Source organism: Pipistrellus hanaki (assembly GCF_964339955.1).
Source record: "Pipistrellus hanaki genome assembly, contig: scaffold_39, whole genome shotgun sequence".
NCBI lineage: Eukaryota > Metazoa > Chordata > Mammalia > Chiroptera > Vespertilionidae > Pipistrellus > Pipistrellus hanaki.
Window position 1 is genome coordinate 722237 of NW_028182294.1, and position 21726 is coordinate 743962.

The 21726-nt window shown below is 60.2% G+C and overlaps 1 protein-coding gene across 2 annotated transcripts in view; it reads left to right on the plus strand.

Annotated features, from left to right (window-relative positions):
- Positions 1-21698, plus strand: part of AP2A2 (adaptor related protein complex 2 subunit alpha 2) — a 38584-nt gene extending 16886 nt beyond the window's left edge. Inside the window, exons 3-22 of one of the 2 annotated variants that reach the window (XM_084907021.1) lie at positions 2802-2944; positions 3536-3729; positions 4645-4774; positions 6851-6952; positions 7933-8041; positions 9809-9959; positions 10961-11129; positions 12270-12407; positions 12810-12992; positions 13446-13543; positions 13778-14009; positions 14082-14249; positions 16015-16172; positions 16900-16982; positions 18746-18835; positions 19546-19669; positions 20373-20489; positions 20572-20641; positions 20729-20863; positions 21391-21698. In XM_084907021.1, coding sequence (XP_084763147.1) covers positions 2802-2944; positions 3536-3729; positions 4645-4774; positions 6851-6952; positions 7933-8041; positions 9809-9959; positions 10961-11129; positions 12270-12407; positions 12810-12992; positions 13446-13543; positions 13778-14009; positions 14082-14249; positions 16015-16172; positions 16900-16982; positions 18746-18835; positions 19546-19669; positions 20373-20489; positions 20572-20641; positions 20729-20863; positions 21391-21468 — 2672 coding nt within the window. In that variant the 3' untranslated portion in view covers positions 21469-21698. The remainder of the gene's footprint in view (positions 1-2801; positions 2945-3535; positions 3730-4644; positions 4775-6850; positions 6953-7932; positions 8042-9808; positions 9960-10960; positions 11130-12269; positions 12408-12809; positions 12993-13445; positions 13544-13777; positions 14010-14081; positions 14250-16014; positions 16173-16899; positions 16983-18745; positions 18836-19545; positions 19670-20372; positions 20490-20571; positions 20642-20728; positions 20864-21390) is intronic. The other variant, XM_084907022.1, reaches the window with a different exon arrangement.
- Positions 21699-21726: the final 28 nt, after the last annotated feature.

Genomic DNA, 21726 nt, shown 5'->3' on the forward strand with positions numbered 1-21726 from the left:
GTGCTGTCCCTAGAAATACTGTGCAGGTCACACGCAGACACACGCAGTTCCAAATGTCCTAGGACGCTGGTAAGAAGAAGGGGAGGCAGTGAGCTTTCATGCATTGGACCCGGCAGCACGCCTGAGCCCACCGCAGCGTGAACCGGTGGCCAGGAGAACCTGGCGTGTTCCAGGCCCCCCCGAGGCTCCGGCACCGGGTGTGTGCCTCGGAGCCCTCCCTCTGCAGCCGCGGCCCGTGCTCGGGAGCCACTGCGGCCCAGACAACCCTGGGCTGAAAACAGCCTAAGAAGAGACACACAGAAACAGTGTGGAGGGCCTCCTGGAGAAAGGGCAGCGACGCTGGGCCGCTCTAAGAGGAGGGGCCCGCAGGCTCTGACCCACCGGAGACAGCAGGAAGCACCTCTCCTCGGTACTTACCAACCAGGTGACTGCCCCCGGGCGCTTGGCAAAGTCTGGAGACAGTTTTGGCCATCACATCTCGGGGTGGGAGGGTGCTGCTGCCATCTAGTGGGGGGAGGCCAGGGAGACTGCTGAGCACCTTCGGGGCACAGGACGGCCCCCAACGTGAGCAACCCTGGCTAGAGGGGGAACAGCCAGAGCCACCCAAAATGGAGACCCCAAGGCAGTGCCTCAGACAGCAGTGACTGGACATGAGCCATCTGTCACCATCAGCCGGGCTGCACACACTGGGACGCCGCAGAACCTGAGGCCTGCACTGGTGAGGGAGAGAAACGGCCTGTCTGGGGAGGTGCTGTTACAGCGCTGCCTGGGCTGCCTGCGGTGCGCTCTGCGGGGCGAGGGCGAAGCCAGCGTGGAGTGCAGAGGGGGCAGGAGTCCTGAAGGTGTGGCCGGAGCAGCAGCCGCAGCGGGAGCAGTCACAGGAGAACAGGCTCACTGCTCAAAAGAAGTCCTCAACAAGCCTGAGAATCTCAGAGGGGACTCGGAAAGTGTGAAAGGTGACAGCAGATTTTGAAATCAGACCAAATGGAAATCCTAGAACAGACTGCAATACCCTGGGAGAACTCTGTGGATGGTGTAACGGCAGGCCTCGCTGGAGAGAGACTCGGGGTCCTGAGAGGCAGGAAAGGAAACCCCTGTCCTGAGCCCGCTCTGCTTCCCTTCCTCGTCCCGTGAGCCTGTGCTGTCCGCTCCCTCCCGGCGCTGCCCCGCCGTGCAGTGTCCCGCTTCTGCAAGGGCTGCCGGGGCCCGGGCCTCAGACAGGCGGACAGGCCGTGGGGTACAGACAGGATGCCTCCGGTTTGTGGCCACCCACATCCTGCTCGTGGCTTCGATCTCGTGGTAAGCCAGGGGCATGGCTGTCACTATTATCGTCCCCATTTACAGCTCAGAAAGCCTCGATTTGACAGTTTGGGATTGCTGGAATTAAAGATCAAAACTGGAACTAACATTCTGAGGCCTGTCTTAGACTGGGCAGTCAGGAGAGAAGCCTCACTGAGGGCCACGGGGTGCTGTAAAGAACACGTAAAGAACACGGATGCTACTAAGGTGACGCTGAGACACAGGAGGCCGTGGCCTCCGGGGCTGCAGAAGTCCTCAGCTATCTCTCCAGCGCCACCTAGCCTGGCGTTGAGGGAGGCGCAGGGGATCTGCCCTGGGCCCGAGCACCCAGGGGGCCTGTGGAGCTGGCCAGTGGCACTGATGACAAGTTCTGCCTTTGGGAGTGGGCTTGGGCTCCTGCGGAATGAGGAGCAGGCCCAGCGGTGTCCTGGAGCGGTTGCCCAGATGCTGGGCACACTGCGGCCTGGCCCTTGCTCCTGGGGGGCGGGGAGCTGGTGCTGGAGTATTTGGGGAGATGCTGGGGGAGCCAGCCCATTCACTCTCTCTCTCTTTTTTTTAAATATATATTTATTGAACTCAGAGAGGAAGGGAGAGGGACAGAGAAATAGAAACATCAGTGATGAGAATCATTGATTGGCTGCCTCCTGCACACCCCACACTGGGGATCGAGCCTGCAATCCCAGCATGTGCCCTGGACTGGAATTGAACCCAGGACCCTTCAGTCCGCAGGCCGATGCTCTACCCACTGAGCCAAACCAGCTAGGGCCGCATACACTTTCTTTTTTTTTTTTTATTTTTTAATATATTTTTATTGTTTTTTTACAGAGAGGAAGAGAGAGGGATAGAGAGTTAGAAACATCGATTAGAGAGAAACATCGATCAGCTGCCTTTTGCACACCCCCTACTGGGGATGTGCCTGCAACCAAGGTACATGCCCTTGACCGGAATCGAACCAGGGACCTACCTTTCTTTTTCTTTCTTTCTTTCTTTCTCTTTTTTTTTTTTAAAAAAAAAATATATTTTATTGATTTTTTATAGAGAGGAAGGGAGAGGGAGAGAGTTAGAAACATCGATGAGAGAGAGTCATCGATCAGCTGCTCTTGCACACCCCCTACTGGGGATATGCCTGCAACCAAGGTACATGCCCTTGACCGGAATCGAACCAGGGACCCTTGAGTCCGCAGGCCAACGCTCTATCCACTGAGCCAAACCGGTTTCGGCCGCATACACTTTCTTGATGGAGATGGACATGTGGGCTGTGTGGCGTGAGCAGGGCTTTTGTTCCCAGGCCTGTCGCTGCGAGCAGCTGGCAGAGCCCCTGGTGGTGCCGAGGCAGAAAGTGTTAGCGTTGCTCTCGAGTTTGGAGGGAAACCTGCATAGTGCCAGGTGCATCTGCACCCACTGCCGAGGGCTGGTGTGCATCTGATGGAGCCACTGCCTGTGCCACAGGCCACTCCTCGCTGCCTGCCTTGTTCCTCTTAAGCTCTCAGCTTCCTTCCTAGGTGACAAGGCTCTTGATGGCTACAGTAAAAAGAAGTACGTCTGCAAGTTGCTCTTCATCTTCCTCCTGGGCCATGACATTGACTTTGGGCACATGGAGGCCGTGAACCTGCTGAGCTCCAACAGATACACGGAGAAGCAGATTGTGAGTGCCGCTCCGGGGGCTGGAGGGCGCAGGGCTCATGGGTCTCCTCTCGAGACCAGACGAGTGTGGAGGAATCACGTGCCTGCTGCGGGGGGGCGGTGGACTTGGGGTGACACGGGCTGGAGCTTGGCCTGGGTGGAGAGGCGGACCTGGGGCACAGAGACAGATTCAAGGGGGACCGCTCTCAGCAGGCTCTGGAGGTCACCAGTGGCTTTAGTTACAGCTACAGGCAAGCCCCTTCCCTCTCAGGACAGCAGTGGGTCCGGGGACTCACCCATCACAGTGCAGAGGAGTGGGACTGGGGAGCCAGGCCAACGTGTCTGATTCCGGGGGGGACGTCTGCCTGCCTCTCAGGTTCCTCCTGCAGGACTCCCCCTGCAGATCGGAAGCAGAGGCTTAGCCTTCGTAACAGAAGTGGCCCCCACCTCCCGGCCGCGTGCCCACAGGTCCTGCAGAGCATGTCTTAGCGCAGCCCACGCTGGGCCCTTGTGATGGTGCCAGGGCTGGTTACGGCTGAGGGATCTGCCGGTGCTCCGGGCCACGGGGACCTAGTGGTCAGGAGCTTTCTGCCCTCTTGTCTTTCGGACGCAGGGGTACCTTTTCATCTCGGTGCTGGTGAACTCCAACAGCGAACTGATCCGCCTGATCAACAACGCCATCAAGAACGACCTGGCCAGCCGGAACCCCACCTTCATGGGCTTGGCCCTGCACTGCATCGCCAACGTGGGCAGCCGGGAGATGGCCGAGGCCTTTGCTGGGGAGATTCCCAAGATCCTCGTGGCGGGGTATGTGTCCCGCCGCTTGTTGAAAGATGCCTCTCCGTAAATCAACTACGCAGCTTCCTAGAGAATTTACAGGGCGAGTTAGTCCCTGCAGTTTACGTAGTGGAGACGAGGTGCTGGTTAGCTGTCAGGAGGAGTCCAGTCCAGCTCCCCTCCCCTCCAGGCCCTCCCTCAGTCAGGGATAAAAAGCCGAAAGGGCGGTGAATGGTAAAGACAGCCCTCCACCCTCTTTCCTCCCTCACCAGCTGGCGGGGTTCGCAGCCTGCCGTGGAGCACTCCCTGAAGGCCTGGAGCAGCCTGGGCTGCGGTGGGGGAAGGGCATTGACAGCACTGGGAACGAACATTCTGTGCCTTCAGCAAACACTCCTGCCAGGACAGACCCCCCTCCCCCCAAGGTGTCTGCAGGGGTCCCCACCTACCTCCCGGTGCTCCCCCCCGGTGCTCCCCCCCAAAGCCAGGTTTTCACCGCGGCCACCCGAGAGGCGCAGGCATTGGAGCCACTGGCCCTGCTTTCTCGGTGCTTGGCAGGCGGGCGGGCTGGTGACAACCTGGGAGGCGCCTGGCGGTGGTTTTGGAGATGGAAATTCCAGGCTGACCAAAAAAACGTTCTTCAAACAGTGAGAGAGATGGCTTCCTGGCCTTCTGGCTAAGGCCAAGTGCATCACCTGACACCGCACAGCCAGGCCACTGCAGCAGTGGGGCGCTCGGGCCGCCGGGGAGAGGCTTTCCCGGTGCGGATGAGCGAAGGCCCCGGGCAGCGCTTTGGAGCAGGCCTCTCCCTGAGGTGGAAGCGCGCTCTCTCCTCTGCGTGTCCTTCCAGCCGCCCCGGTGGCTCCGCTCCGTTCGCTGGGGCGGGTGTTCTCGCAGCTCCAGGCCGTGCGGGCTGTGTTGTCCGTGACCGCTGGGTCTGTCTTTCAGAGACACCATGGACAGCGCGAAGCAGAGCGCCGCCCTGTGCCTGCTGCGTCTGTACCGGACGTCTCCCCACCTGGTCCCCACGGGCGACTGGGCGTCCCGAGTGGTGCACCTCCTCAACGATCAGCACTTGGTAAGCGCCCCTGGACGAGCCCTCCCCCAGAAACCTGTGCAGGAATAGCCACTGTGGTGCGGTCTGGGTGGCTACTCTGTCAGGGCGCACACACAGCGCTCCTGTCCGGCCCCTGCCTGGGGGATGAGTCGGATGTGGTCTCTGGCTCACCTGGAACTCGGCGTTAGGGGCCCACCACAGGCTGGGTGCAGACAGCAAGCAGAGTCCGCTGTTCAGCGAGGGCTTGCCCGTGTGCGGAAGGACCAGGAGCGGGAGCGCGATCCAGGGCCTGTGGTCAGACCTCCACCCCGGAGGGTGTGGGGACAGCACGTGGGAGGCAGTCAGGGAGAATTCTCTGGCATACAGGAGAGCATTAAACTTCAAGGGAAACGGAAGATTTTCCCGCTGAGCAGGGGGTGTGAGTCTGCTGGCTAGTTACTACAATTTTTCCAGAGGAGAAATCGACCTTAAAAGTCAAATTAGAAGCAGTTACTGCATGGAGATTCCGAGGTGAGAGCTTGCTGTGGTGTGGCCGCCCGTGAGCTGTCCTACGTGGTCTTGTTCCCACGCCCCACGCTCCCCGGGAAGGTTTGTGTCTGGACAGAGGATGGAGCTGGGCATCTGCCAGCAGACTTGGGGGAGGGGGCTTGCTGTGCCAGCCATGTACCCGCTCCCATCGCTCCCTCAGGGTCAGACTCTGCCCAGGGACATGGGAAGAGGTGCTGGAGGCTGGGCTGGGGGCTTCAGGTCACAGGTCGCCCGTCAGGGGGCCCCAGGAGGCAGTGGGGCTTTCCCAGCTTTGCGGATGAGGAAACCGAGGCTCAGAGGTTTAGCAGCTTCACACAGACCCAGGCTTGAACCAGGGTGACGAAGGCTTAGAGGGGGGCCTGGGGCCTCTTCCATGCCAAGGCCAAGTGGTTCAGGAGGAGGCAGAGGACAGGAGGGGTGGGACTCGCAGCACGGCTTCGGGGGCACGGTACCCTGTCGATGCTGTTCAGGTTCCTAGCTTCCTGGCAATTGCCACTGCCCCCTCCTCAGGGGACTCCTGCAGCCCCAGGGGCCGGAGCGAGCAGCAGGGCACCTCCGACTCCTGTGTCCATCCCATAGGCTGCCGGGCAGCAGGGGCTGGCCTGCAGCACCCTGTCTCCAGAGACTGGACGGTCAGGAGCCCAGCCAGCTCTGGTTGGTGGGCGGTCCATCTGACCCTGTAGCACTGGCGGGGAGCCAGGCCCAGACTGCCGCTGCCCGGCGTTGGGAAAGCTCTGTCTGGCCTGGGTCTCCGGCACTCGCCTTGCCCAGCACGGGCGGATAGGCAGTTAGCGCGTCTCTTCTGTGCAGCTCGCTCTCCCCGAAAGCCGGCCCCGCACAGCCAGGCCCGATGAGGCGCAGGGCGCTGACTCCTGCTCTGTCCCAGAGCCTGGATGGGGGTGCGGGTGGTGGCAGGGGCGCACCTGATCCCAGAGGAGTTTCCTGAGCTGATTTGTTCATTCTGTCTTGATTTCTTTATATTTGTGAGAAAACTTCTTTACTGAATCAGCATCTTCCTGCGGGAACCAAGACCACGAGTTGAGCTGGGAGGGTGCACAGACTCCTGAGCTGCTGGGCGGTCCCGCAGGGGGTGGGGCATTGGGTCTGGTGGTCCGTTAGGGGCCACCCAGTGGTGGCAGAGAAGCAGCCGGGGCCACTTTCAAACGGGCGGAATGGGCTTTTCAGTTCCTTTTCCGCACCTCACTTTTGGTCATGAAGGTCAAGTGAGGCTGCAGGGAATGCCTTGTGGCACTGTCCACATCCAGGCAGGTGGCCGGGCGCTCAAGGATGGGGGCTGCCCCCTGCTGCCCCGCCCTGGCGGGTGGGCTGGAGTGTGGGGGCTGCGTGGTTTGCAAGAGAGACTGCATAAAGACCACCACCTGTGTGTGCCATCTCCACCTTCAGAAATAGCGTGGGCCGAGCCAGTCGGCCGGAGGTGGCCTGTGGGCTGCCAGCTTGCTGCTCTTAGTTTATTTAAAGGTGAATCTGAAGGATGGGTTAAACACGAGAGTTAACAGCTTCCGGTATTTTGAATGGAATTGGAATGCATAGCGTGCGTTTTTCTTTCAGGGCGTGGTCACTGCTGCCACTAGTCTCATCACCACCTTAGCCCAGAAGAACCCAGAAGAGTTTAAGACCTCCGTCTCCCTGGCTGTCTCCAGACTAAGCAGAGTAAGTCTGTGGACAGGGACAGAACTCGGGGCGGGTTTTGGTCTCAGTTATTTTATGCGATTAATATATTGGTTTAGTTTTTAGAATGCAGGATATGTGGTACGGTTTGTAAATTCAAGAGTGAAAAGCTGGTAATTGGTTAGCTTCCTTTCAACCTTGAGGCTGTGGAGAACTGAACTGTCCGTGTGGGAAGGTGCCGGAGCAGAGCCTGCCAGCCCCGGCTCACACCCGGCGGCCCCAGCCTGTCCTCACGGCCGTGCGCGCTTTGGTTTATGTAAATGTCGAGCAGCGTATGCTCTCACGTGTTTGACTTGTCCTGGCCGGCCTTGTGGGATTGCGTTGCTTTGTGTGCTTTCCATTCACTTGAGCCAGGTAGGGTTTGCGTGAACGCACCACGGCCGCCTCGTGATGACTCAGTGTCACACCTGGGAGCTCGGGGGGAGCTCCCTGACCTCCCAGCGCTGGGCTGTGCGAGGGGGACGGTGTCTTGGGGACAGTGTATTCGGAGGTGGGTGAGTGTCTGCCCTGCCAGGGCCCTGCTGGACTGCGAGTAAAGGAGGCAGGTCCTTGCCCTTGACGGGCTCATGGCAGGGGGCACGCTTGGGGGACTGAGGGTGTGGAGCTGGGGTCAGGATACCAGCTGCTCCCTTCTGAGCGACCAGGGCCTCCTGTGTGCCTCTCACCTTCACAAAGGAAAGGCTGTTCTGCGGGCGCGTGCGGTTCTGTGCCGAGGCGGCGGCAGCAGCGTAGGTGTGTCCCCGGCGGGATCGCCGTCACACAGCAGCGCTGCCCCAGCGAGGCGGCCACTGCAGGGTGACCCTGGGACAGCCGGGCCCCTCACCCCAAGTACAGAGGAGCGTCTTACATACTTTAGCACATTGAATGAGACCAGGTGTTCGGTCAGTGTGTGACCTGTGGAACCAGGACCAGTGTGGCTGTGTGTGGGTCCCCGCAGTGGGCTCCTCCTGTGCTGTTTACAGATTGTGACCTCCGCGTCAACAGACCTGCAGGATTACACCTACTATTTTGTCCCGGCTCCCTGGCTGTCAGTCAAACTTCTGAGGCTGCTGCAGTGCTACCCACCCCCAGGTATGGCCTCACACGGACAGGGTCAGCTCAGCCCCTGAGGGTTAGATCTTTTGTTTGTTCTCTTTAAAGTCCTTTCCTGCCTGGCTGGTGTGGCTCAGTGGTTGAACATTGACCCATGAACCAGTTGGATTCCTGGTCAGGGCACAGGCCCAGATTGCAGGCTCGGTCCCCAGTAGGGCGTGTGCAGGAGGCAACTGGTCGATGTTCCTCTCTCATTGATGTTTCTATCTCTCTTTCCTGCTCCCTTCCCCTCTCTCTAAAATAATCAATAAAAAAAAAAAAAAAAAAAAAAGTCCTTTCCTGCCCCTGGTTTTTGTCCTGTGGATCCCTGTGTGAGGTGCCACACCTCCTGGGTTCCCAGAGAGAGCTAGTGGAGAGCTGGCAACATTGTTACGACCTGGGATTTCCGCTGCTTCTATACACTATCAGATCAGTGCAGGGTTTGAAGCAATCTTTTAAAATAAAACTTGGCACCATAAGAAACTTTGTATCCTAAGTCGTCAGTAAGCTGTGTAACCTTAACATACGCATGGAGGAGGGGGAGGAGGAGATTTTTGTTTGTTTCATTGGAAAAGGGGGTTGATTTGAACAGTACTGTAGGTCTTAGAGACAGAAATCTTAGTTGAAGAACAAACATGAAAACTCCCAATCCCTTCTTTAAATATGCTTTGTGGTGGCAGCCTTTGCGTTGGAATCGCACTTGTTTTTATGCAGGGTTTGCTCATGTCGAGTACAGCTGTACTGAGTGTCTTTTATACCAATTACATCCACACAGCCTCCCTGGGTGGGTGCCCCGAGGACCTTTCCTTGGAACTGGCTGCTGCCGCCTCCCCCCCCCCCCCCCCCCGAGATCTGGGGACACAGACTCAGACCCACCTTCCCAGAGGTGTGATGGCCTCGTCCTCCTTTCCATCCCGAGGTCCCGTCCTCTCTCGCTGGTCCTGATGCGCTGTAGTTTGGGAACCTCCATCCACACCCCCTCCGCGTGCCTCTGAGTCCGGGTCTCTCGGCTCCTCGGGCCCTGCTGTGTGTCTGAGGCCCGCTGCGGCCTCGGCCCCTTGGGCACGGCCAGTTTCCAGCCGCGGAGGTGGTGTCTCTGTAGACATGTTCCCGTGTGCTTCTGGTTGTTTCCCATGTTCCCATGTGTTTGTTGCTTTCTTATTCTTTTTGAACCATTGTTTCTTCTGGTTTGAGTAGAAACCTAAACGTTTTCTTCTCTTTGTAGTGTTTTTTTAACTTTTTTTTTTTTTTTTTTTTTTTACTTCTGTTGGTAATAGCACAAGGAAAAAGTATTTTCCCCTTTTCCCTAAAGTTTTTTAAAAAATAATTGATTTTAGAGCAAGAGGAAAGGAGAAGGAAGGGAGGGAGGGAGAGAGTGAGCGAAATATGTTGTTCCTCGTATTTTATTTATGCCTTTACTGGTTGATTCTTGTATGTGCCCTGACTGGGGGTCAAACCTACAACCTTGGCGTATCAGGACGACACTCTAACCAACCTGGGCCCCTAAAACTTCTCTATATCACATATTACGTCCATGTACATGAGGTTTTCTCTTCACTTACTAACCTATATCTCAGGAAGTGTGTGATTCCATTAGAATGTAAGTGTAGTTACCCCAGCTACTAAGTAGTCCTATTTTAAAAGGATACAGTTTGAATGGCCATTGCTTCTCCAGTTTGAGGTGACTTGCTAGGGAGACCTCGGCGTGCAGAGGGGAGGGAGTGAGGGAGGGTGTGGGAGCTGCCCCATGGCTGTCTGTTCGCCCAGAAGACCCTGCCGTGCGAGGCCGCCTGACCGAGTGCCTGGAGACGATTCTGAATAAGGCCCAGGAGCCGCCCAAGTCCAAGAAGGTGCAGCACTCCAACGCCAAGAACGCCGTGCTCTTCGAGGCCATCAGCCTCATCATCCACCACGACAGGTGAGCCGGCGGCGCCGCCCCCGAGCAGGTTTGAGACGTGGCCTCCCAGATGCGCAGTGCGCTCTTCCTTGTTGACCTCAGGCCTGGCAGGGGGCCTGGCGTCCGGTCCCCTCCCAGTCCCCCTCCCTCCCACAGTCCCTGGCACCTGGCCTCGGCCTCTTCCCCAGCAGCGCCTGCTCCTGCGCAGCCCTCTTCTCTGCCCTTCGACCCTAAGCTCGGTCACACTGCCTCTGTGAGGCCTCTGCCGTCTCTCCTGGGCACCCCCTGCTGACGGGAAGGACAGAGCGCTCATCGGCGTGTCTTGTTAGCTTCCTGTGCACAGGTCACCGGGAAGCGAGGAGATGACGTGGTGTCAGCACAGATGGGCATAGGCAGCGGGCAGCGGGAGGGCTGCCTCGCCGTCTGTAGCTGCCAGGGCTGCCTGCACGCGGCCTCGCGCCTGCTGCTGGTTCTGGCGCGCTCCGAGAGCAGCAGCGGGACCGGACGCAATCTGCTAGCGCCTCATAAAACTGCCCGCGGGAGCACAAGCTTGTGTGTCTCCATCAACCGCACTTAAAGAGCAGCAGCAGCCTGCAGTCAGCCGGGAGCCCATCCCATTGCATGGCACTGTCCTTAAGGACCCGCAGCCTCCTCTCTGCCGTGTCTGCACACTCGCCCTACAGAGCCCCCACTGGCAGGGCACTTTTTCCAGGTTCCCTGGGCGGTGACCTCGGCCGAGGCCATACTCCTGGCTACAGCCTGCGGGAGCCCCGAGGTGGCTGCCGTGAGCTCGGGGTGGGGGCAGGGGTGGCCCTGCTGCCAGCAGCATGTGGAGTCGGTGGGATCTGTGCTTGGCAGAACTCCCGTCCTCTCCCTGTGGGCGCTGCAGAGGGGTGGACAGCTGACTTGGTTTACGGTTAAGGCCTTTGCGTCCAGGGGCCGTGGTGTCCCTCAGCAGTGGCGCCTTCAACCTGCCGTGCTGAAGTGCTTGCGGCCCCACTCACCACTGCCCGTCCCCGCAGCGAGCCGAACCTGCTGGTCCGCGCCTGCAACCAGCTGGGCCAGTTCCTGCAGCACCGCGAGACCAACCTGCGCTACCTGGCCCTGGAGAGCATGTGCACGCTGGCCAGCTCCGAGTTCTCCCACGAGGCCGTGAAGACCCACATCGAGACCGTCATCACCGCGCTGAAGGCAAGTGCTTGCGCCGGGCCTCATGCCCGCGTGCTGGGCCCCGGGCCTGCATCGTGCAGCTGCGCTGTGGCCCAGCCTCTGCCCTTGTCTGCGAGTGCCCGTTAGAATGTGCAGATCTAACATGTGCCATAGGCACAGGAAGTATTGGAACCAGGAGAAAACTGTTCTTGGTAGAAAGACGAAGTATTTTGTCTTGGTCTCCAAGAAAACTCACTCTTTGCAAAAGAACATTATCTTTTTTAAAGGAATTAAAATTCCAGTCTTGGCCGAAACCGGTTTGGCTCAGTGGTTGAGCGTCAATCTGCGGACTGAAAGGTCCTGGGTTCTATTCCGGTCAAGGGCATGTACCTTGGTTGCAGGCACATCCCCGGTAGGGGGTGTGCAGGAGGCAGCTGGTCGATGTTTCTCTCTCATCGACGTTTCTAGCTCTCTATCTCTCTCCCTTCCTCTCTGTAAAAAATCAATAAAATGTATTTAAAAAAAAAAAATTTCCAGACTTGGAAGAGCCACGTTGATGCTGTTTGTCCTATTGTCAGACACACAGTAGCCATAGTGTTCCCCGGTGTTAGCCAGCACCCTTGAGGGCTGGGAGCAGGTGGGGGCTGCTGGGCCCCAGTTCTGGCCCCGAGCTTAGGGTAAGAAAAGGCTCAACTCCATCGCTTGGTCTTTGCACGAATCTAACAGACATTGTTGGGCATGATTGGAACGGGAGGCCCACAGGGTTTGGCGCAAGCCTTGTGCTGCCCTGGTCGTCCAGGCTTGTGTCCTGTGCGCTCAGTCCCGCGAGGCGCCCGGGCTCCCCCTTGCTCTGCCCGTTGTCTGGCCAGTCCTTGCTCCTCTGCTGAGCCCATGTGCAGGTGGGGGTGGGGCAAGAGCAGCCCTGTGACAAGTTCCCAGGCGACCCGGAAGGGGCTGGTCTGTGACCACACAGTGGCCAGGCTCTGACGTCCCCTAGGAGACGAAGCTTGATTCCGGGCAGGGCAGGGCCGAGGGGGACAGTGAATTGGGGTGAGGGCTCTGCTCTTCATAGCCTGTTGGGGATCTCTGCATTCGGATGGTGAGTGAGGGGAGGCCAGAGTGAGGGCCAGGGTTTGTGGGAGGTGCCTCCCGGGCTCTTCACTCTGTGTCTGTTGTCCTCAGACGGAGCGGGACGTGAGCGTGCGGCAGCGGGCCGTGGACCTCCTCTACGCCATGTGCGACCGCAGCAACGCCCAGCAGATCGTGGCCGAGATGCTGAGCTACCTGGAGACGGCTGACTACTCCATTCGAGAAGAGATTGTGAGTTCTGACGTCACTGCCCCAGATGCTTGTGCATTTCAGCGAAAGGTTTCCGGAGAGGGTGGGTCCCCGTGGAGAGTGGAAGGAGCCTGGCTGGACAGGCGGCTGCTCCTCTGTGCGGGTGCCGGAGGCAGCCCTGCTGGCCTGGCTGTGGTCAGGCCCGTGCTCGTGTGCTCCTGCAGCTGCGCCGTGTCCTGCGTTCCCAGACGGGTCTTGTCGTGCCTGTCGCTGGAGGGCCCAGGCTTCCTCAGTGGCCCCGGAGCCTTCTGCTGCCTGCGCTCCTCTGAGACCTGGTGGGAGTGCCCGCACTGAGCATGGCTGCGGGGGTTCAGTCTGGAAGCCCCACGTGGATGCCTGCTGTTCAGGGCTGTGGGCACCTACCTGAGCGGCCGCCCCCTGCAGGTGCTGAAGGTCGCCATCTTGGCGGAGAAGTATGCCGTGGACTACACGTGGTACGTAGACACCATCCTGAACCTGATCCGGATTGCGGGTGACTACGTGAGCGAGGAGGTGTGGTACCGTGTCATCCAGATTGTCATCAACCGGGACGATGTGCAGGGCTACGCCGCCAAGACAGTGTTCGAGGTACCCCAGCTGGCCCGGGCGAGGCGGCCCTCATGTGCCGACTTCCTTCCACTTGCTACTGGCTGTCGGGGGTCCAGCTCCTGCTCTGTGACCTCTGCTGCGCTCAGTCCTCCTCCACGGAAGGGTGGAGATGCCACGGGGAGGGTTGTGTGTTTCCTTGCTGTCTGCTCTGGACTGGGGCTGGTGGAGAGCGGGCACACCACCCCTAACCTCCATGTCACTGACCACCTAAGCGCAGTGCCCAGGGCCGGTGCCTCGGCTTCCGCCCTGAGCCGGGGGCCTTGAACGTCAGCTTTGGGGAGCGCGGCTCTCATTACAGGTGGGATTGGCCACGCCACTGCCTTGGGCTGCTCTGCTGCTGCCCTGCTGTTGCGTGGCGGGAGGGCGGGCTCCTGCCAGGAGGGTCCTCCCCGCGCTGGCTTCTTCCCTGACTTCCTCCTCACTGCCTCGCAGTCGCTGCAGGCCCCGGCGTGCCATGAGAACCTGGTCAAAGTGGGCGGCTACATCCTGGGCGAGTTCGGGAACCTGATAGCTGGGGACCCGAGATCCAGGTAAGGCCCCAGGGGAGCCGGGGAGCGGTGCTGGGCTGTGCCTGCGGTTCCTCACGGTGGGCAAGCCGCCTGCACCTGGCTGAGGGCTCTGCCTGCGAGCTGCACACAGACAGGTCCTGTTGGATGTGGATGTGGGTCCCTGCCCCCGGAGGAAGCGCATGTGCTGGGCGGAGCGGCCTTGTCCCTCCGGGGACCCTCAGGCTCAGCTCCCACCGTCTCTCTCCTTCCCGCCAGCCCCCTGGTGCAGTTCAACCTGCTGCACTCCAAGTTCCACCTGTGCAGTGTCCCCACGCGGGCCTTGCTGCTGTCCACCTACATCAAGTTTGTGAACCTGTTCCCGGAGGTGAAGTCCACCATCCAGGACGTGCTGCGCAGCGACAGCCAGCTGAGGAATGCCGACGCGGAGCTGCAGCAGCGGGCCGTGGAGTACCTGCGGCTCAGCACTGTGGCCAGCACCGACATCCTGGTGGGTAGACCTCTGGGCGCTGGCCCACCCCGCCCAGCCGTGCCGCGGTGCTGACCTGGCTCCACCCCATAGGCCACGGTCCTGGAGGAGATGCCCCCGTTCCCGGAGCGCGAGTCATCCATCCTGGCCAAGCTCAAGAAGAAGAAGGGCCCGGGCACCGTGATGGGCCTGGAGGAGGGCAAGCGGGAGCGAGGCCCCGACGTCAACGGGGGCCCCGAGCCAGCCCCGGCCAGCGCCACGGTGGGTCCCTCCCTGATGCCAGCGCCTGCCCCAACTCCTGTGCTGCCTGGCCCTGGAATTCGGGCCAGCGTGGCATTTGTCTGCGGGAGAAGCTTTTGTTCAGCAGGAAGTGTGCGGAGGCCTGGAGGAGGCCCCGCACCTGAGGCCTCTGCTTAAACCTGCTGGTTGTGATGGCCCGGCCTGAGCTGTTGTTGGAGGGTTCCAGGTTGGACTGGACTAGAGCTGCGTAGGAGGTGCTGGAGCCTCGCACGTGCACAGGGGGTCCTTCCATGCTGGCCGGGTGGCGATGCCACGTGACGGTGGTGTCTCCTTGCTGTCTGCTCTGGACTGGGGCTCGCAGAGCGCGGGCACACCAGCCCGGCCCCACGGCGGTCTCCTTGGCGGTGACCGGCCCACAGGACCCAGTATCCGCCTGCCCGGGTGAAGGGAGCCTGGCGAGCTTGGCTTCCCCCCTCTGGAGGCGTCCAGAGATGGGAAGCGTGCAGCTGGCCAGTGCCAGGTGGCCTTGGAGAGGACGGCACTCGGTGCCCGTGCCGTGCTGTTCAGGAGTGGGCTTGTGTCCGAGCCCTGTTGGTGCTCCTGGGAAGGGCCCTCGTGTGACCCCCTCCCCTTGTGGGCCCCATGGCCCGGTCCTGCCCCTCAGGCCGAGGACGCTGGGAGTGAGGCCTTCAGACCGGTTGGGCCCCTCCCCCGGGCCTGCTGCCTTCTCTCCAGACGCGCCGCCTTCAGGCCGGCCCCGGCCTGCCCCCTGCCCGCTCTGGGGCAGGCAGTCTGAGTGTCGGGCGCTTTGGCTTTGGAGTGGGTGACGAGTGTGTGCTTTGTCTCCTGGTGCTCGTCCCCTCCATGGGGCTCTTTTCTACCCGCGCCTTTGACCTTGTCCTGGGCCCGGAGGGAAGCGAACCTGAGGGCAGCGGGAAGGGGATGGCGGAGAAAAGGCTGTGGTCCCTGCGTGCCCCGGGCCTCCCGCACGACAGCCTTGCTATGTGTGTTGTGAACTGTGTGGTGTGTGTTTGACTTCATTGGGCAGAAAGGGTTTCTGCTTTGAAATGCACCGGCCTGTTGTGGAGGAACCAGTGGTAAGACCCTACAGCATTGGCAGAGGGGCGAGGCCCGTTCTGTCTGCAGACGCGTGGTTCTCAGCCCAGTGCCAGGCTGCCTCCCTCCCCGCAAGGGTGAGTCTGTTACACCCGAGCAGAAGGACAGCGACAGCAGAGAGTGCCTCAGGATGTGGTCTCGGGTCTGACTAACGATTTGACAGCCGAGTGTCCATGGGACATTCCGCTCACACAAGACGAGTGGTCAGGACGCAGTGGTTCACATCCCTGGTTCTTGCCTGTGACGTGGACCATCGGAACCCCACATGTTTGCGGGCGGACACCCCAGAGGTGCAGACCCCAGGGCGAGCTCCCACTGTGGGAGACCCTCACCCAGGCCCGTGAATCTGAGAGAGCGCAGAGCGGCTTGGTCAGTCTCTGTCAGAGTTCAGAGCGTTTTATGCCGTGGGTGTTGCTTTGCCCTTCTCCCTGAGACAGCAGCCGTGATGGGGGCCTGGGCACGGGGCGGCCCCTCTCCAGCGACAGTGTGCAATATCTCCGAGCAGACACTGCACTGATCTCTGAGGACATTTTCCCAGTTGTTCTCACGCGGATGGTCTCGGACCCAAATCTGGGGCAGTTGCGTCCCAGAAGCAGCCACAGCCTGCACCTGCCTGCTGCACCCCACAGCCCAGAGGGCTCTGCGCTGACCCTCTCCTTCTGTTTTCCAGTCCACGCCTTCCCCGTCGGCAGACCTCCTGGGTCTGGGGGCCGTGCCCCCTGCACCCGCAGGCCCCCCTCCCTCCGGCGGGCTGCTCGTGGACGTGTTCTCTGACTCGCCCTCTGCGGTTGCGCCTCTCGCCCCTGGCTCCGAAGACAACTTTGCCAGGTAGTTGGTCTCCTGCTTCCCGAAGACAGACACCCTGTCTGCTGCTGACCCCTGACCCGGGCCTGGTCAGTGGGGCAGAGCGGGCAGAGGTCCTCCTGCCCGGGCCCTCACAGGGGGCGAGGGCCGGTGGAGCTGGGTGGGCTTGCTGTGACCGCCAGCTCCCGGCGTAATTGTGGTTTATGTTGGACGAGGCCAGAGCCCTTGAGCTCTGCTGGGATGAGCACAAGTAAATGAACACTCACGCTATTTCACCTCCCCCTAATTCTGTGCAGTGTAGATACCGTGCGGTGAGCAAACCCGCCCCCTGTGCAGTGCGAAGTCACCCTGCCTGAGGAGCGGGGAGGGGGAGGGGTGGCCATGTTGTGGAGGGGGCCGCCTGCGTGTTCCCGTTCCCATGGCCCAGGTGCTGAGAGTTGTCCCTGGATGGAGGCTGGTGCTGGCTGTGCGGCGGGGGAGCTGTGGGCCAGCCTCAGTGGGCCTGGGACCTGTGCGCAGTGGGAGGCAGAGGCCCCGCCCTGTGCTCACTCCCGCTTCGGCGTCCCTGCCATCTGCTCTCTTCCTTCTCACTGGGGGAAGGGGGCGCTCTGCACGTGTCCCCGGATTACTGCCTGCTTCCCTCCCTCTGTCCCTCGGTCTTCTGGCCTTGGTGCCCGCTGGACCCTCTGAGAGCACATCTTTGTGTTTTCGGTGAGGGTGCTCATGACTCCCACACTGTCCTCTTCCCCAGGTTTGTCTGTAAAAATAACGGGGTGCTGTTTGAAAACCAGCTGCTGCAAATTGGACTCAAATCTGAATTTCGGCAGAATTTAGGTATGCGTTTTGATTACTTAATGAAAGCTTCTCTTCGAGATTATGGGAGGAAATATTTCCAAGTCATATGTCTGGTTTAGGTTGAGAACACGTAGGTGCTTCAGCTCAACAGACAGGCAGGCAGCCTCGTTAAAGGTCGGGCAGGGACTAGACATGTGTCTAAGGGAGGTGTGGGGGTCGAAGGCACAGGGGAAGATGCTCCACATCCTGTGCTAGTCACCGGAGGAATGCAGTCTAAGCCGCTGGGAGCCCCCTGCTCCCGCCTGTCAGAGTGGCCCCGTCTCAGGCCCGGCTGGCCGTGCTGGCGTGGGCAGGGACCCAAAACTTAACAGAGTCGCCAGCCAGGTGCTCGGCTGTTGGAGCATCGTCCCGTACGACCACACACAGGCTGTGGTTTGAGTCCGGCCAGGACACATACCTTACCCAGGTTTCGGGTTGGATCTCCAGGTGGGTGTGCACAGGAGGCAGCCATCAATGTTTTTCTCTCTCTAACCCTCACTCTCTAAAATTCAGTAAACATATCTCTGAGGAGGATTAAAAAAGAGAAAACCAAATTAAACAAATACCACATAATCCAGCAATTCCACTTTTGGGTACACCCCCCAAAAATTTAAAAGCAGGGTCTCGGAAAGATGCTTGAAGCCCATGCTAACAGCAGCTTTAGTCATAGTAGCTAAAACGTGGAGGCAGCCCGAGTGTCCGCCGAAGGAGGATGGATACACAGCATGTGGTCCATCCGCACACGGAATGTCACTCTGCCTTAAAGGGGAGGGACACCTGCTATAGGGCCGGACCGTGAGGACGTGCTGAGTAATCCAGACCAGGGGTCAGACCCTGTGGGACCCACTCAGAGGGGTCAGGTCCGTAGAGACAGGCAGTAGATGGTGGGTGACGGGTCGGGGAGGGGCGGGAGTGAGTGTTTAACGGAGACAAAGTGTCCGTCTGGGAGGATGGCAAGTTCTGGAGGCGGTCACGGCTGCACCGCAGCGTGACTGTGCTCAGGCCTGAGCCGAGCCCTCAGATGTGAAGGTGCTAAGAACAGGTGAGAGTGGGAGGAAAAGGAAGGACCTGGGGGTGCGAGGGCTCACCCTGTCAACGCAGGGAGCACGGACTATGGCCCTTCATTCTGCTTTGACGTAGGTGGCCTCAGGGCTTCTCTGGGTTTGGGTTTTGATTTTCAAATATATGTATATTTTTATTGATTACAGGGAGGAAGGGAGACGGAGAGAAAGAGAAACATCAAGGATGAGGGAGAATCATGGATCAGTTGCCTCCTGCACTCCCCCCACTGGGGATGGGGCCTGAAACCCTGTGCATGTGCTCTGACCGGGAATTGAACCCTGCCCTCCTGGTTCAATTCTCAACCACTGAGAATTAGATCAATGCTCAACCACTGAGCCCCGCCGGCCGGGCTGTTGATTTTGAGGTTGTGGAGGAGCGCTGCTGAGCTGCTGGTCTTTTGGGGTTTGGAGCTCACTTTCTGTTCCGAACTCAGATGGTCTGAAATGTATACAGAGATTCGTGTAAGATCTCTGTCCTAAGGGCAGCGTCCTAAATGTCCGCCCCGTGAGTCTCGCGGTGAGGACACGTGCTGGGGTGGCACCTGGGTTCCTGCAGGGGCGGCAGCGCAGTTTGTCGGTGGGGGGGGGGGGGTGGGGTGGGGGGGGGTGGGGGGGCCCAGCACTTGGGGTGTGGGGCTCTTGGTCTTTCTGTTACTCCTCGGGGTTTGTGTGAAACGTGTTTGAGACAGACTTTCCTTCTAGGCCGCATGTTCATATTTTATGGGAATAAGACCTCCACGCAGTTCTTAAACTTCACTCCAACGCTGATCTGCTCAGACGACCTTCAGGCCAATATCCTTGGTTCTGCCTGCCCAGCCCTGCCCGCAGCCCAGTCGTGTGGAGGAGGGTGGCGAGCAAGGCTTTCAACAGCCGGAGGAGCCAGCCATTCCCAGGTGCTGCCCTCGTCTCAGGTGCTGCTCCCACCGCACAGGCAGCGTCTTCTGGCCTCTGGCTCCATGGAGCCCCTGTCCCACTTGTTTCTCTCTCCTGTGGCATGGGTAGTCCCCCTGAGCTCTGGTGTCCTTCTCGGCGGGTGTCCAGGGCTGCTGCCGCCGGACACAGCGGGCCCCACTCGCTGGGTGAGCTGGTGTCTGTTGAGACGGAGGCTTGTGCCCCCAGAAAAGCAGTGATGTGGGAGCTCTTCCGGCTAGTATGGCATCACCTTAGCGTCCACCGTTCTCCCTCCCAGGTGGGCTGGCCACATAGTGGTGGTGAGCAAGGCCCAACTTGGCCAGAGGGGAGCGCTACCTGCCCACTTTTATCTCGAGACCAGTGCATTTTAAATGTAGCCTGTTCGGGCTGAGTGTTTCCGCATAGGCATTAAAAGTACTCGCACGTAGGGCCCCCTCTACTGAAGGTTTCGTCTCAGGTCAGTGGTGTGAGCACCAGTCTTCTGAGCCCCTTTAGAAGGTCTCTTGCCGCTGGGCTACCTGGGCCCGGGGAGTGCAGGCTGGCTTGGCTCGGACCCACTTCCCTTGTTGAAATGGCCTTGACACGCACACACCTGAGCCTGCAGACCAAGCCCGTGGACCCGACAGTGGATGGGGGTGCGCAGGTGCAGCAGGTTGTCAACATCGAGTGTGTGTCGGACTTCACCGAGGCGCCAGTCCTCAACATCCAGTTCAGGTGAGAGCCCAGGTCGGGGACGGGCTGGCCTGCATGCAGCCATTCGTCCTTGCTCAGCTGCAACACCAGCTACCGAGGGTGGAGGTGGGGGAGAGCGAGTCCAGACCCGCGGTGCCTGCTGGCGTGTCACCTGGGGCGGGCCCGCAGGTCATTTGCCCTCAACAGGAATTGAACCAGTGACCTCTTGGTTCCTGGGTCGACACTTAACCGCTGAGTTACACCCGTGGGCATGGAAAAGCATATTTCCAAACATCAAATACACAGAGAACTGAAGATCATATGCTTTGTAGAATGAGGGAAATGGGCACGTTTTCATGAAAAGAGGACAAACCCGAAACAATTCCAGCTGACTTGGAGGGTGGGCATGGCCTGTTGGGGAAGTGAGGGGTGGACGTCCTTGGGGTGTCACCCGCAACGCTCGGCCAGGGCAGTGTGTCCACTGAAGGACAGGTGCCCAGGAGCGGGCGTGAGCGGCGCGCGGTCCTCTCGGTGACAGTGCACGGCCAGACCGGCCACCCTCCCGTCACGCTGCCCCTGGGGACAGGACAGCCTCTCTAGCGGGGTGGACCGATGAGGCGCTGAGGTGGGAGTCCCCCCCTTGGACCGCAGCCCTCTGAGCCTGGAGATGGGCAGGCAGGGCGTGGCCGCCGCTGAGTGGCAGCCCTGCCGCCCGGGGCTCTCCTCAGCACTCTCCTGCTCACAGGTACGGCGGAACCTTTCAGAATGTGTCCGTCAAGCTGCCCATCACACTCAACAAGTTTTTCCAGCCCACAGAAATGGCCTCCCAGGATTTCTTTCAGCGCTGGAAGCAGCTGAGCAGGTGAGCCGGCCCCCGTGCGGGGAGGGCGGGGTGGCTGGGCCTGTGGCCTCAGTGGAGAGTCTGACGCTGGTTTGTGTCTCAGTCCCCAGCAGGAGGTGCAGAACATTTTCAAGGCAAAGCACCCGATGGACACAGAAATCACCAAAGCCAAGGTGACGGCCTTGTTCGCGGCGCTCCCGGGGCGGCCCTGTGTTTGACCGCAGCCGCAGTGTCCCAGCGCTCCCGTTTCCTTTGCACAGATTATCGGGTTTGGTTCCGCACTCCTGGAAGAGGTCGACCCGAACCCTGCCAATTTTGTGGGAGCCGGGATCATCCACACCAGAACCACCCAGATCGGGTGCTTGCTGCGCTTGGAGCCCAACCTCCAGGCCCAGGTGAGGCCTCCTGAGGACACAGCTGCCTACACTGCGTTGCTTCATTGTGTGGTGGCCACAGGGAGATCTGGGTGCCCAGGGGAACCCCTATTCTGCACACGCCATTCCCATCCCCCGGAAGCTCCACGTGCCCAGGCCGCCAGCTCCGCCTCCCCTCGCGGCAGCGCGGCAGTCCTTCCTGCTGGGAGCCCTGGCTGTGGGGCAGAGCTGCTGTGGGTGCCCTGCGCAGGCCTGTGTGCAGCCGGCGGGCGGGACGCAGTGAGGAGTGCGCTCACAGGCCCAGTGGGGCTAGGTGATGAGCAGCTGCCCCTGCTCCGGGGGCTGAGATTGCCCCCAGCAGCGGCTCCTGGGCACCCGGGCACCTGCCACCTCAGGCTTCCATTTGGCTGCGGCCCGGGGTGATATGCCCGAGGCTCTAGAGCTCTGGGCGCCTTGGGAGGGCCAGGGCTGAGCGGGGAGTGCGAGGCGGCTGCCCAGGCTGTGCGTGGGCCGTGACCCTGGCGGCCCTGACCTCCTCTCTGTTGCAGATGTACCGGCTCACGCTGCGGACGAGCAAGGAGACCGTCTCCCAGAGACTGTGCGCGCTGCTGTCGGAGCAGTTCTAGCCCCGCGTCTCCTCGCCTCGGCCACTGTCTGCTCAGCCAGCAGGCCCGCCCGGCCTGCCTCGTCCCTCAGGGTGGACGGGACATGCGCAGTGTGAGGAGAGAGGCTGGGCCTGCACCGCAGGCGGCCTGCCAGGTCAGGAGGGCGGCCCTGGGATCCGTTTTTATAGAAATCAGGACAGTTCTGTGGTTAAACCGACAAATTAAAGGGAAACTAGAAGTTTGAATGAAAATGGATAGTTTCTGAAACTTGATCAAAAC